The 15,778-nt window shown below is 42.4% G+C and overlaps 1 protein-coding gene across 4 annotated transcripts in view; it reads left to right on the forward strand.

Moving 5' to 3' along the window:
• RAB30 (RAB30, member RAS oncogene family) overlaps nt 1–15,778 on the forward strand; it is an 84,482-nt gene that overhangs the window by 50,336 nt on the left and 18,368 nt on the right. For 3 of the 4 annotated variants that reach the window (XM_045038674.1, XM_045038673.1, XM_045038675.1), the window contains 3 exons: nt 9,816–9,916; nt 13,318–13,401; nt 13,930–13,980. In XM_045038674.1, coding sequence (XP_044894609.1) covers nt 9,824–9,916; nt 13,318–13,401; nt 13,930–13,980 — 228 coding nt within the window. In that variant the 5' untranslated portion in view covers nt 9,816–9,823. The remainder of the gene's footprint in view (nt 1–9,815; nt 9,917–13,317; nt 13,402–13,929; nt 13,981–15,778) is intronic. The other variant, XM_006936880.5, reaches the window with a different exon arrangement.

Raw genomic sequence — 15,778 nt, forward strand, 5'->3', positions numbered from 1 at the left:
AATTCAGACATTTGCTTTGGTTAGTGCTGATGAAATGCTGTTTCATGGATTCACTTTCATTTCCCTTACATGCCTGGTTTCCCAGATCTATTGTGTATTTCTAGGAAATAGGAAAATATGAAAGGTAATATATACAAAGAATAAAATAAAATATTTCATTGTCTTTCTTTTTGAGAATGATATTGTGGCAATCTCAGGCCTGCCTTATTTTTATTTTTATTTTTCACATGTATTAAAAAATATTCCCCAAGGCTGCTTTTGAGCTCTTTCTCATCCGTGGGTCCATGTCAGCCTCCCCTGGTGCTTAACACCTGTGGTCCTGCCCAGGAGGGATTTATGTTTGCAGGCCTTGTTTGTACTGGAGATAGCTCTGATTTAGAGTCAGGGGACTGCCCAGGAGGGATTTATATTTGCAGGCCTTGTTTGTCCTGGAGATAGCTCTGATTTAGAGTCAGGGGACCCGTTGTGCATGCTTTTCTGGCTCTCTTGATCACATGCTGTATGGCCTGAGGCAAGTCACTCTTTGGATTCCAAGTCCCATTTCTGTAAAATGGGGAGAACAAGATAGGCTCCTCCCCCCTCCTCAGGAGGATTCTGTATCAGAGTGCAGTGAGTAATTTCTGAGCTGTAATACACGATACAGATGTGTGAGAGTTTTGTTTTTACTAGTGAAATAAACAGACTGTTGTTCTATTTGTTTGGCTGTGATAGGATGGATGCTTGGTTTTGAAGGCAGTTGATATGAAAGAATGAATCCACCATGTAGGAACTGAGTGCTGGGACCTGGAGAGAAAACCATGGCACACACAAGGGCCTGGAAAGGCCAACCCCTGAGGCTGGGTGGGGCTGGGTGGGGCATTCCTTCCCTGTCACATGAAGGGATGCTGCGGACAGACAAAGAGAAAGACAGAAAGATAGAAACAGAGCACCCCAAACAGATTTTTTTTTTTAAAAGGACTTCTCTCACTGTTTTAGGAAAATCATCTTGCCTTTCCAGCACTACTGCAGACCGAATGGAAGGTCGGAACACAATTTGTTAAGAGCTGGAGGTTATCCTCTTTCCTAGAGCTGGATACTAGAGCCTCTCCAGAGTCAAACACTATTAGTAGTTTTCTTTTGTATCTTTCTGGAGATTTTTTTATGCTTATACAGATTAAATAATTGAATGTGCCCTTTTCATACTATACACACCATTTTCTACCTTGCCTCTTTCACTTAGTGCATCTTGCAGATGTCCACAGCAGGCTTCATGGTATATTGATGTATGGTTTTCATAATCTTACAACCATTTTCCTGCTGATGGACTTTCAGGTTGTTTTTCATATTTGTTAGTACAAATGTTGTAATGAATACCCTACTACATGTACCCTTGTACACATGTATTACATAAGTAGGATAGATTCGGAGAGGTAGAACTGCTGGGTCTGAGGGTTTGTAATAGCCTTTTTAGTTTTAAATCAATATTGCCCTCCGTAGAGGTTGCATTGATTTACTTCCTACCAGTGGTATACCCATGCCCAATTTCTCCATACTCTTTCCTATACAGAGTGAACTTTACCAGTCTGAAATGAAAAACGGCTTCTGATTATGAATTTATTATAGTTTTCATTATAAATTATAATCTTAATTATCTAGAATTATAATTTAGAATTATAAATTAATTAGAGTTTGAATTTACTCTTAGGAGTAGAGCTGATCATTTAAAAAAAAATGTGTCATTTTTATTCCCCCGCTTGTAAACTATCTGCTCATGTCCTTTGTCCATTTTTTCTATTGATTTATTCCATTTTTCTTATTGATTCATAGGATCTCTTTAAGCATTTAAGGAAATTAGCCCTTAGTTATATGTATTTCAGATATCTTAATCAGTTCGTCTTTTATTCTGCCATGCAGCATTTTTTTTTTTTTTTTTTAGAGAGAGAGTGTGTGTGCACAAGTTGGGGGAGAGGAGCAAAGGGAGAGAGAGAGACAATCACAGAGCAAGCCCCATATTCAGCACGGGGCTGGAAGCAGGGCTCAGTCCCACAACCCAGGGATCATGACCTGAGCTGAAATCAAGAGTCAATGCTTAACCAACTGAGACACCCAGGCATGCCATGCAATGCAGAATTTTTTTTTTTTATTTAGTCAAATTGGTCAATCTATTTATTTTATGGCCTTGATTTTGAGTAATTCTTAGAAAGCCTTCCCCACTTTAAGATTTTATATAGACCATGCTTTCTTTTAGTACTCTTATGTTTTCATTTTTCAAAATCTAAATCTTTAATCCATCTGGAATTTATTTTAGTATAAGGAATGAGATAGAGTTCCAACTTAATTTTTTCCCAGAAAGACGTGGGTTTTGAATCCTGGCAGTTTTACTCATTAGCTGTGTAATTTTGGTGGAGGCTTAGAGTTTCCTCTTCTGTAAGCTGGGGGTAATGATAATAGCACCTACCTCCTAGGGTTGTTGTGAGGATTAAATGAGTATGTACATGTAGAAGAGTATTTGGCACATAATAAGCATTGAATTAAGTTTCAGCTATTATTATTATTAACAATGATAGAATGTAAAATCCTTACATCCTCGGTGTCTAGGATATAGAGGCCACCTTGCAAGTCACTAGTGTGTGACTTAGGGTGACACTTTATTACCTAAACCATCAGTTTCCTCACTTGCATAACGAATGATAAGAACCAGCTCATGAGATTGTTGGCAGGTGCAGATTAGATCATGTCTGTGAAAGCATGTTGTAAACTGTAAAGGGCCACGTCAGAACACTGGAGATTATGGCCGGGTGCGTGAGGAGCAGCCATGGCACAGGTGGGTGTTTGACATCTCTGGCCAAGGAGAACGATAACTTGCAATAACATGAAATTAGCAGCTTATGTAAAGCAAGTAGGCTTGCAGCAGTTGATTATAGTAATGTTTAGTAATTGCCTTCTAGTAATTAAGCACTAACGAGCTTCCTGAGACAGAACCTTGTCAGAGTGAAAGATCAAATGCTCGCAACCCAGTGTCTACTTGAACATGGCACTGGGATATGCTGACGTGAGTGTCTTATTGAAGCATGGTCCTTGTCCTTAAGGATACTAGGGGCAGTAGATGTGTAGAGCACAGCCCCCTGGACCAGGCAGGCGTACATATGGAAATGTACTTAGAAGAAGGTCCACTGTGCCCTGGGATTGTCCAGAAGGGGGAGACTCACCTGCAGAGCTCTGTGTGCCAGTCTGAACCTGGTCCCTGGAGTCCGACTCAGATTATAAAATACCCAAGCTCAGAAATACCTTCAAATGTTACTTGTTGCCCTTTTTTATTCCTCTGTTTGTTGTTTTGGATTCATCAGGCTTATCTTGTTTCTCATGCCTTACCAATCGCCCTCCACAGCTTCTGGGTACACATATTATGTTTGGGGCCTCTGTTTCTACTAGATCTGACTACTCAAGTTTTTTCTGGGTAGTATTGCCCAGTAAATTTGAATTTCAGATAAACAGCTAATAACTTTTTAGTAGAAGTATGTCCCATGCAATATTTGGAACAAACTTGTGTTAAAATTTATTTGTTGCTATCTGAAATTGAAATTTATCTGGGCCTGCCCTCCCCTCCCCTCCCCTCCCCTCCCCTCCCCTCCCCTTCCTTTCCCTTTCCCTTTCCCTTTCCCTTTCCCTTTCCCTTTCCCTTTCCCTTTCCCTTTATTTATTTTTTCATGTAGCAGCCCTACCTGGGTGCAGCCCTGATTTCAGGTGCTATAAAATAACATTTACTTCACTTATGTTTCATGGAGCCCTAGTAGTGTGGAATTTTTTTTTGTTAAAAGGTGTTGGATGAGAAAAGAACTCTCAGCTACAATCACATATGGTAAATCCTGGGTCATTATGGGAATTTTTAGAACCTTTTAAATAATTTGTTTTAAGTTTATTTGTGGGAGAAAAAGAGAGAGAGGGAGGAATGGGGAGGGGCAAAGAGAGGGAGAGAGAGAATCCCAAGCAGATCCCATGCTGTCAGTGCAGAGCCCAATGTGGGGCTTGAAGTCATGAACCATGAGATCATGACCTGAGCTGAAACCAAGAGTTGGACACTTAACCGACTGAGCCCCCCAGGCACCCCTAGAATCTTTTAAATCTTCAAGATTGAGTCATAGTATTTAGTATTTCTCAAAGTTTTGTCACTGTGAAGCTATCCTCCTGCCACCCCTTACTTGAGTATTTAGGGTCATGGGAATAAATGTTGAATGAATGCTGAGAGTCTTTGGTAATCAGTTTTGTTTGTAGACCATGTGTTCTGATTTTGGGTTTGGGGAAAATATCACTCTATAGAAAACAAAAAATTCTGCCTAATGTTATAATTGCTTTTGTTTTTAAAATCTATACATTTTTAAATGTATACATGTATAGGTCAGTGTATATAAACAAAAAAACTAGAAGGATGTATACCAAAATGTTAACTATAATTATCCCCAGGCAGGGATGTGGTTAGGGAAAGAGATTATAAGTGATTTTCTCTTCCTTTTTGTTTGGCTGTATTTTCTGCAATCAGTATATGTAACGCTTGTCATATATAGCTCTAGTCATATGACATTTGATTATTATATTTTTTTAAATGTCACTTTCCATGCATTATCTTATTTGCCTCTCAAGCAACTCAGTGATAATAGATTCTGTTATCCTCATTTTATGGATGAGGAGATTTTACACAGCTCTTTAGCAGACCCACATCTCTTGATGTCATTACCCATGCTGCCTCTTTGGTATGAGAGAATGGCAGCACACGCTGTCCTGAGAAGGGCTGTGGTGCCTCCTCACCCAACCCCCTCGGTTTACAGTTCAAGGTTGAGACCCTGAAAGCGAAAAGGACTTGAATGAGACATGTGGTTTTTGAACAAGGACAAGTCCCCCAAACTATCATTTTCTGGAGCAGGGCTGGGAGAGGGAATCAAGCCACTGTTTACCAGAAGCCTTGACTTTATCTGTCATACTGAGCTCAGAAGGGTGAGGGGGAAAATGTACTGATGTGCAATGGAGAATACAGTGTGTTTTTTTTTTTTTAAGGTCACTTTGATAAATGGTTTATGTTGCCAAGATCACATTGCTTTAGAATTTTTTTTTCTTTTCATAGTACACCTCATTTAACTGTGTCTTTTTTAAATGCATTTTTTTCTTTTCCTCATCTATTTTTCCTGTGAATCTTATACACATGTCCATATATGTAGAGCTACTGTAGTGATTATGATGTTTGGGGTTTTACGGGTTCATCTGAGTAGTGTTCCTGTTTATTGCCCCATGCCCAATACTTAGTTACATGGATGAATGAATTGTGGGAGTGGTATTTGGGGGAAAGTCAGGGTCCAGCTCCTCAAAGAGACCTGGGGTCAGAGGACACTGTGAAGAGTTGTGCTTGTGTGATCCGGAATCAGTGTGTGGCCCTATCAATGTGGCTGTGCTGCTTCGAGAGGAGGGAGATTCTAGAATATTGCAGCTCACAGGCATTGAGGGGTTCCATTCAGCTGAGCCTCCAGCCATTAGGACAGGTCCAGCAGTGCTGTCTACCACAGGGCAGGGGACAGCAGCATCCTACTTCAAGAGGAGCCAGGCTTTGGAGTCAGATGGATCAGGGTATGAATCCTGGTCCTAAGACCCACTAGTTGTGTGACTTCAGGATAACCTCTCTATGCCTCTGTTCCCTCCTCTGTAAGCTGGGGATGATAATAAAAACACCTCATAGGATTGTTGTGGAGATTAAATGAGTACGTACACATGGAAGAGTACCTGGCACATCATAAGTACAAATAAGTGTCAACGACTATTATCATTAACAATGATATAACATAAAATCCCAAGAATAAGGACGCCTGGGTGGCTCAGTCGGTTAAGCGTCTGACTTCAGTTCAGGTCACGATCTCATGGTTTGTGAGCTCGAGCCCCACATTGGGCTCCGCATTGACAGTGCAGAGCCTGCTTGGGATTCTCTCTCTCCCTCTCTCTCTGCCCTTCCCCCCTGTCTCCTGCTCTCTCTCTTTAGATAAAAAATCTAAAAAAAAAAAAAAATCCCTAGAATAGTCAGTAGCATACCTTTTGACATGTTTGCTCCCCAGAGTAGGTGTGACTTTTGTTGTCAATTTAGGGCTGTGTGTCACTAACTGATTTTGAATGGGTTTCCCTCTCCTGGAATGCTTTCTTATCCCAGGGTGATTGGCAATGCCTGAGCTGTTGCCTTACTTACCAGTCAGAAGGGCTTCCTCAGACATAGTTTTCAGAGAATCCTGTGATCTTTTCAGTCAGCAATGTGTTTTCTATTAGAGACAGCACAGTGACCACAGCAGGTAACCCATAGTATACAGTCCAGCCTTAGCCACAGACAGCCCTGTGTTTTTAAAAAGACCAAACACTTTTTCCCCAGAGCTTTATTTAACAACAACAACAACAACAACATTCAACAGAGCATTAAATTGACTTCTTATAGAAAGGAGAAGGGCCTTACTTTATCTTCTGTGGCTCTCTCTAGGTGCTGGCCACATGAGATTTGACTGTCAGCATTGACTCTGACCAAGTAATTCTTCCCCTTCTTTCCCTGAAGGTGCAGAATTTGGACGCTGCAAACCTCTTAGGAGCCCTGTTTTTTGGGCCTTTAAATTTGGACATTCTCTGAATTCTCTGCCTTATGTCTTTGACCTCTGCCAAAGATGGAGGAGTAAATGTGTGGCAAACAGTCCAAGCACAGAAGGATGCTGTCTGGTCCTGTGCTCCCTGTTCACTGGCTTACGAAAGCAGTGAGTTGTGGTCCGTGTGGGACCCAGAGAGCCCCACGTCCTCCTGCTGTCTTTGTCCCTATCTCTGAGGTTTTTTTTCTTCTCACTATTAAAGCTTTATTGAATTTTAATGAATATACTGCATCCCTGAATTTTTATCTGGAGTCTGTCCTTGATTCTTAATTAAACTACTACAGTGTGGTGGCAAGAGTTTTGGATGTGAAGCCAGAGGGAAGAGAAAAAGGAAATCACATTTTATTGAGTGCTTGCCCCTTATCATTCAATTCATCAGATCTTTCTTAAGCTTTTGCCACAAGCCAGGCATTGGGAAAGGCACTGTAGGTAATGTGTTAAAGATGTCCATGGGGGACTGGACCCAGCCTACCTGGGTTTGAATTTCAGCTCCACCAGTTAGGTGGGACCTTAACAACTTCTTATTTAACTTCTCTTGTGCCTCAGTATCCCCATCTGTCAAGTTCGGATGCTAATAGTGTCCACCTATTAGGAGTGCTGTGAGGAGTAAATGAGTTAGTAGTATAGAATGAGACGATGATGATGATGATGGTGATGGCAGCAAGGATGACAGTGACCTTGATGGGGAGGGGTTAGGATTGGGACTCAACCAGATAGACACATCATTTCTTTCATGTTGCTTATAGTCATGTGTGTGCATGTGTGTGTATAGGGTGGAGGTGCTGAGGGATGCACTTGGAGCCTAAGACAGATATAAATAAATCAATACAATGAAGCTTGGTGAGTATGACTCTAGGACAGGGAAGGGTATCATGCGAGTGTCCAGCAGGGGGTCAGCCTCCTAACAGGTCAGAGAAGCATACTAGACAGTGACTTTTCAGTGAAATTGAAAGGAGAAATAAAAGTTAGCTGGGCTGGGGGTGGTGAGGGGAGGTTGTGTTCTATGTTCTTGGCAGAGGAACAGTATACGTGAAAGTCTGAAGAGGAAAGCAGCTCCACGTGTCTAAGGAACTGAAGAAATCCAGTGAGCCTAGAGCTCGGAATGTGAGCAGAGTGGTGAGAAGTCAGTTGGCAATGAAGGCAGAAGCCAGACCATGGAAAACAGTTGTTATATTGAGGAGTTTGGATGACTAAAGAGCCAAATACTATCCTCAGGGATTTCCATGAATTCCTTCAAGCATTACAACTCTGTGATATAGGTGTTATTAGCCCCATTTTGTTAATGGGGAAGTTGAGGCTCCAAAAAATTTTCACTTATCCAGAGGCATAGACTTAGAAGATAGTAGAGCCAGGATTTGAAACTAGTTCTCTCTGACTCCAAAGCTAGAGTTCTTTTGATGGCAACCTATGCCTTCTGAACTTGAACTCTGGCTATTAGCTTTATGACTTCAGACTACCCTCAGTTTACTCACCTGTAAAATAGGTAACATTAATAAATGCCAGCCTCAGAGACTTGTAAAGACAAATGAAAATACATCTAAAATGCCAAGAATAGTGCCTGGCATATTAGCGAATTCCACAACAGGGGACCCTTGACAGAGAAGCGTTTTTCCTTCACAGGCCCGGTGAACTGAGAGAAAACTCCATGAGCTGCCATATGCATGTTGGCCTGGTTGTCGGTCATCTTTCCAAGGATGAGTTAAGACCCACATAGAAATCATCTCTGCACATAGGGAATCTCCTCCCCCTAGCTACTTGACAAGTCTCAGTGGAGTGGCCTCTCTTTCGACCCTGCAGCCCCGTAGCCATTTGAGCTTCAGCTCTGCTGGTAGGCATGATCCTGAGGCTTCCTTCAGCTCTCCCAAGCACCCTTCCCCTCATGGGCTCAATGGGTGTCCTTTTCCTCTTCTTCCGGAGTCCACCAGGCCTGCTCTTCCTGTACCTTATGAAATGAGCTTCACTGCTGGTTTGAAATATATTTGATTTTGTGGTTGTTGTTTGACTTTTCTCACATTAGTCTCCACGGCAGAGCCTGCCTCATCTCTGTTTCCTACCGTGGTTAGCCCAGTGCTATAGTAGGTACCCAATAGATTATAATGGTTTTCACCAGGATAGAGCTTTGTGGATACCAAGACTCTTCTGTACAGTTAAAAAAAAAAAATCTTTACAACTGTCCTCTGAAGTAGACACAGCATGTAGTATTCTTTTCAGCACAGTTGGAGAAATTAAGGCCTACACTCAAGCATTAGGCCTACTAATTAACTTTTTAATTCTACAGAGTAGACATTTACTAAATATAACTGTCCCATGCATGGGCTAGGAAATAGAGCCAAAAGATATAATCCCTTCCCTCAAGGATGAAGCAGACACTTAGTTTTAGGACAGAGGGATGATGAAAGTGTTTCAATTTATTTGGAGGAGAGCAGCAAAAAATTCAGAGAGAAAGAGATGCTTGCATTGGGCTTTACAGGATTGACTTGGTGGCACAGAAAGGGCAGGAGGGAGGGGATTCCGGGCAGAGGGAGTGACACATGCCACAGCCCATAGGAATGAGGAGCCAGGCACCTTGGAAGGTACTGCGGTGTCAGCCTGGCTGGCAGGAGGCTCTGCAGTGGTGGCAGGGGAAGATGGTGATAACTCCCTCGGTTAAGACTCCAAGACATCCAGGACTTACCGGGGACTGAGAGGTTTGTTCCTAGTTCCTTCCCTTCATTCAGTCTCCCAGTCACTTGGCATTCTTCCCAGAGGCACATACCGCATGTGCATAAACCACCTAGAAGCTTTGGATGGGCTCTCTTTTGTCCCTGCTTCCTTGCACTCCCAGCTCATTTGCACATGGGTTTGTAATCTCCTTTCCATGCTGAAAGAAAACAGATCTTGCTACAGGAGTGACCTGTGACCTGATGACTTAGCAGAATAAAGGTTACCAGGTGAAAGGCCATTGGTATCATTTCCGCTCTGTGGCATGAGGTAACCGCGAAGGAATAAAGTTCATCTGTGACCAGACACCTGTGTTCCTGTCTCACTGGCAAGATCACCGTTAAACTGAAGAACATTAAATTGCTCTTCGAATGAGTCAGATCCCTTGTTCCCGAGGAGACGAGCCTGGCGCAGCTTGAGCTCTGTGGGCAAGTCTGACCAGGCCCCATCTCACTCTTGCCTGTGTTTGCCTTGCAGCTGTGTAAATGAGTATGGAAGATTATGATTTCCTGTTTAAAATTGTTTTAATTGGCAATGCTGGTGTGGGGAAGACGTGCCTAGTCCGACGATTCACTCAGGTAAGAGAACTTGGAAGTCCAGAGTTGGGTTTCTCAGCCCAGCCTAAGAGGATGGGTGAGCGGTCCCAGTGCCGGCTTCTTGGCTGCTGGTTCTTTTTTGTTTGTTTTTTTTGTTTTTTTGTTTTTTTTTGTTTTTTTTTGTTTTGTTTTGTTTTGTTTTGGCTGCTGGTTTTTAATGTGACCTTTGTGCACCAGCTCTTGTAGCCTAGGTCAGAGTTTTGGAAACCATCTCAGGGGAGCATGGCTCTCTGGGTGCACCAATCAGTCCTCCCACACTCTTGTTGCTTCCTTTGTGAAAGGGGCAAGTGGTTTTGCTTTTGGTGTGCTATTCAAAACAGATTATTAGATTAAAAATAGATTATCACTTAACAATCTAAACGTGTTAATCAAATGAATCTGGACCTCAGACTAAACCTAAATACTAATTAAACATTTTTATTTATTTATTTATTTATTTATTTATTTATTTATTGAGAGAGAGTGTGCACGCATGAGCAGGGGAGGGGCAGAGAGGAGAGACAGAATCCCAAGCAGGCTCCACACCATCAGTGCAGAGCCCGATGCAGGGCTTGAACTTACAAACTGTGAGATCATGACCTGAACCGTGATCAAGAGTCGGATGTTTAACTGACTGTGCCACCCAGGAGCCCCTAAATATTAATTTTTTAAAAACTCAAATACAAATTAAGCCAATCAATCCCTTGCCTATGCCCTCTCACATCCTCCTAGGCAAGTGAGTGAGTCATTTTGGTTTAGAACCAAATATGATGATGTTTTTAAGTCTATTAAATGGGAGTGAAATGAGAACAGTGAAGGACTATTTGAACGAAATTAAATGTTCCCTCTGGATTGAGTCCTTATAGTATGATCTAAGTACAAGTTCCCATCAGGGCTGCTGCCCTTTTGAGAATTACTGCCAGAGATTATATGCCTGTTTTTGTACAGAAATGAGTGAGAAATCATTCTGAAGTTGGCCTTCTTTTGTATTTTCCTTGAAAAAATATGAACGGCATCCTTTTCAGGATTATGATGCAGGCATCTTGCATTTTTTCATAAAATGCCAGTTGGGAAAGCTGAGACTAGCTGTGCTAAGGCATAGGACAGCTGGATGCCCTGGAAAGAGCACCAGCTTGAGTGTGGAGACTCGGGTCCTAGTCCCCACTCTGCGCTGGCCCATCCTGTGGGCCTGGATAAGTTACCTCCCCTGCTGGGCCTCCCTGCCACACGTAAGGGACCTGGTGATCTCTGAGGCCACTTCCAGCTCTGACAGTCTGTGGTTCTCTGCAGAACTGGAGAGGCAGATTGGATAACACAGATGGCTTTAGGGCATAATCACCTTTGGAAATGCCAGGGATTTTCCCATGGTAAATGAACACGGAATAAAACTCATGCTTTTTACTAAGTCTGGGCCCGGTGAAATCAAAAGTAAGAAGCTACCAGGCATCTGGGCTTAGTCAGCCGCTGTGGCGTTATACTGGAAACTCCAACTGGTTTTACTTCCGCCTAACGGTAATCTTTTCTGCTTTGGGCAGGAGGACAAGACTGCAGAGTTGTAGACGAGTTTTTAGCACCTTTATCAAAATTTCCTTTGACCTTGTTTTATTACTGAAATATCCCTTAGAGATTATTCAGCCTATTCCTCTCATAACACAGATGAAAAACTGAGGTCTACAGGGACAAAGGACCTCTTAGCATCATACGTCATGTTAGTGGCAACGATAGGATTAGAACCCAGGTCTCCTGCTTCTCAGCCTGGTCATTTTTATTTTCTGTGTCCTAACCTCTGAGACCATAGGAATATGGCTTTTGTCTTTAAACTTTGTCATTAAAGGTAAAATGCTTCCATTTTTGAACATTAATTTTTACCAATAAGCACAACTACCCCTTTCTTTTCTCTCTACTTGTTACACCCACCCCATGCCCCAGACCCTTAACTCCTCCCAAAAGTAACATTCCCTAGAGAGGATTATGTTTGGTTTTGTTATTTGGTAGGCAGTTAAAATGAATTGGATTCAGCTGTTTTTGAGGCATGAGGAATTGGGGAACAAAATGATGGGGGAGATGCTGGGAAGGATCTGTCTTATTTTTTTGGCATTTATTAGACAGCAAAACAGCTGGAGTGATAAACTCGAAGCTTGGCAGCCTTGTGTTTGAGCCAAACTAAAATAGAAGAAAATTGATTCAATATTTGTAAGTAAAGTTATGAATGTTTATATTTACATCTTTTGCAGACATGCAATGGAATATTTTCTATGGGTTTGAAGCTCAGTCTTCTAAGTTCAAACTTTAATTAAAGAACTCTCCTGTTAGGGAATAGACTTAATTAAAGATGCCCCAATCTTAGCTGCCAGAGCTAATAAAGTCCATTTTACTTTAATTTCTGGCAATTCTGGAATAGAAGTGGAGAGGGAATGGGACTAGGTGCAGAGCTCTTCCTTAATAGAATTCCTTCCCACCTCCAGGTCCCTCCCTGAGCCTCTAGGAAATATTGTATACCAGTAACGCACATTGTACGTGTAATTTTGCTAAAATGGTATCTTTCTAGTTCACCTTTCAGTTTGAGGTACCGCTTTTTTTTTTTTTTTTTTTTTTTTGCTTTGTTTTCTTTTGAAATGCTTGCATCAGCCTCAAACCCACTGAATTTAAGACCCAGAGAAGGGGACTCGTTTGCCTAGGAACACACAGAGAACCTCCGGGCTCCCAGTTTAATGTTCTTCCTACTACACTTTCTCCCTGAATTTTATTTTCTGTGATTATCTTCCAAGTGTCATGGGCCCTGATCTCATGGAATTCTATATGTGTGGTACAATGCACTAAGGGAAATTGTTATCACCCTCAGGGCAGAGGGAAATCCAAAAGCTTCACTATCTCGTTCATGTTTCTTGTAGTGAGTTCCTGTTTGCTTTTTCATGTTGCTTGTCCACCCCTGTGACTGTCCATGCCCTAGACCAATAACCAGTTTTAATCTTCCTGGAATTTACCTCTTTGGGAGCACTATCCTTTTTGCCCCTCTTCTAACAATCCTGATCTCATCCGGATGGCTTCATGCTCCTCGGTCTTACCCTTGTGTCTGACTTTTGTTTCAATCTTTGAAATCAGGGCCCCCACCACTTCTCCGTTCTCTCCCTTCACCCCTCTTTCTCCCCCTTTTTCATCCCCCTTTCAGTTTCTTTGTTCTTTTAGCATTCCTCTCTCCACCTTCTCCCTCCTTCCTCCTCCCCTCATACATACATACAAAATCAAATTAAACAAGGCTCCCCTGACACTAACCAGAGTTCTCTTTTCTTCCAGTTAACTCAGCCAAAGGAAGGGGCTGGTGATGGATAGCGAGCGGGGAGAGGGGAGAACATTTCATTTAGTTGAAAGATTTGCTTAATTATTTTCCTTTATTTCCTCTTTAGGGTCTTTTCCCTCCAGGGCAAGGAGCCACGATTGGAGTTGATTTTATGATTAAGACAGTGGAGATTAATGGTGAAAAAGTAAAGGTAAGATGCTAAGTGTTCAATCAGGCTTTCATTGTGCTATGTGAGAGGAAGTAGTGTTTTCATAACATTTATTAAATCTCCTAATCAAATCCCTCATTGAAAATAATATACTCAGCCATGGAAACTTATTTCTAAACAGAGTTCTTCTATTCCCTTTGTAGATGTTGTGTTTACTCTTAAGAACAGCAGCCCCATGAAAGAGCCTGCTGATTCCCACTTTGGTTATGGGTCATTCGGTCATATGCATCACTTATTGGAGTTATTGTGTCTCCCACCATAACCCTATTTGTAACAGGGGAGAAATTCTAAGTGAGGGGTCCAGGAAGGATCCACTATCTCCCTTTTCCTCTCTGTGGCCTTCGGACTGTTGGGTACCTGTAAGAACCATGGTATGTCTGGTAACAGGAGAAGGGAGGTAGTGTTTATTGACCTAATATGTCAGTCATATTATTGACCTAACATTCATATTTAACTTAGTTCTTACTGTAACCCCTGTGAGGTAAGTGGCAAATTACCTTCCTTTTATAGGTTTCAGAGAGATTGAGCAACTTATCCATGGCTACACAGGAAGGAAGGGAGGTAGGCGCGATCTGAACTACTTTTGCAAGCCGGTGATCCACTGCCTCCCTGGGGTCTCCTCTGCTATGTAAAAAGAGGGGGATGAAGGCACAATAGGCCTGTCACCTTGAAGCAAGGAAAGGAGGAAGGTGATGGGAAGAAATGTGGAATAACACTGAATTATATGGAAAGAGGGTAGAGAGGCTGATGGTTGGCTCTGTGCTCTACCTGCCCCTCAGAGTTAGTGAAATTCCACTGTCAGATCTTTCAGAGCTGAGTCCCGTGGTGAGAAGCAGTGACCCATAAACAGCCAAATGAAAACTGCGGCATCAGAATTCCAACTAGATCTCACTTAAGCATCCCAAGTTTGAATCCATGTCTCTTGCATCCTTCTCCCATATATACCTGCACTCCTGCCTTCAAATGCCTCGGGAAGGGCAGAGAAGCTCCAGGGTGCTCTTGCAGCATTTCAGAGATACACAGTGAAGTGTTTAGGGTGAGGTTCCTGAGGGGGGACAGAAGCTATCCCACTTCTCTTCCAGCCCTGACTCCTCAAAGTGGTTCCTTAGGCAGAGGCGTCCACATCAAATACAATAGTGAATGGAGAACTGGGGGCGCTGGAAAACAAAGCAGGGTGTGAAACCCATGTAAATGCCAACCAGAAAGCTCAGAAAAACAGTGCATTGGGGTGGGGAGAAGGAGCTAGGGTGTGGGAGTAGGAAGGAGACAAGAGTGTGCATCCAGGGAGCATTGGCAGAAGAGCCAATTGTAAGTACTATTCCAGCCGAGTGGAGGTGATGGCCACCCCTAGGAGTTGAGTAAGGATAACTAGTGTTTCAAGCATTTGACTTCCAGATGTTTGGGTTTCCTATTCATATACACATATATGTGTGAATTCATTCCTTTGACCACAAATGCTATGTGCCAAGCCCTGGGAATGAATAGGGGTGAATATTCATTTCCCCACTGTGATCCCCACTGTTAAAGAACAGGCTTTTTTTTTTCTGAATCCCCAGGTTTAGGTATTGCATTTATTCCATTTTCTACAAACCATAAGCTCATTGTTACGTGCTTATTATACTCAGCTAAAATCCATCTTTTCATAACATCTAACTCTACCATGAGACCACAGGCTCCCCAAGAACAAGGTTTGTGTCTTACTCATCTCTGTATCCATGGCATAGTTCCTATCCTGTTACCTCTCCTGGCCCCTAGACCTTCACCTTTAAACAGTAAGAGTTGGGGGCGCCTGGGTGGCTTGGTTGGTTAAGCATCTGACTTCAGCTCAGTTTATGATCTCACCATTGGTGAGTTTGACCCACGCATCGGGCTCTGTGCTGACAGCTCAGAGCCTAGAGCCTGCTTCAGAATCTGTGTGTGTGTCTCTCTCTCTCTGCCCCTCCCCCACTTGCACTCTGTCTCTCAAAAATAAACATTAAAATAAAAAAATAAACAGTAAGAGATTTAATCTTCCAAATGCAGTCCTAATTAATTTGAGTTTTTTTCTAGCCATTTATATAGAATCAAGATCTAAAATAATGCTCTGAGAGTGGTGCCTGGTGGCTCAATTTGTTGGGTATTCAACTCTTGATTTCAGCTCACAGTAGTGACATTGGGCCCTGGAGCCTGCTTAAGATTCCTTCTCTCCCTCTCCCTTCATCTTTCCCTTCTTTCCCTTGCTGGTGTGTGCGTGCACACTCTCAAAACAAAAATAAAAATAATAAAATAAATGACCTTCTTCAACCACATTAATCCAAGGGCCTCATTAACACGTGGATACAAAAAAAAAAAAATAACACGGGGATACATGAGGAGCAAT

This window comes from Felis catus, chromosome D1 (assembly GCF_018350175.1).
Source record: "Felis catus isolate Fca126 chromosome D1, F.catus_Fca126_mat1.0, whole genome shotgun sequence".
NCBI lineage: Eukaryota > Metazoa > Chordata > Mammalia > Carnivora > Felidae > Felis > Felis catus.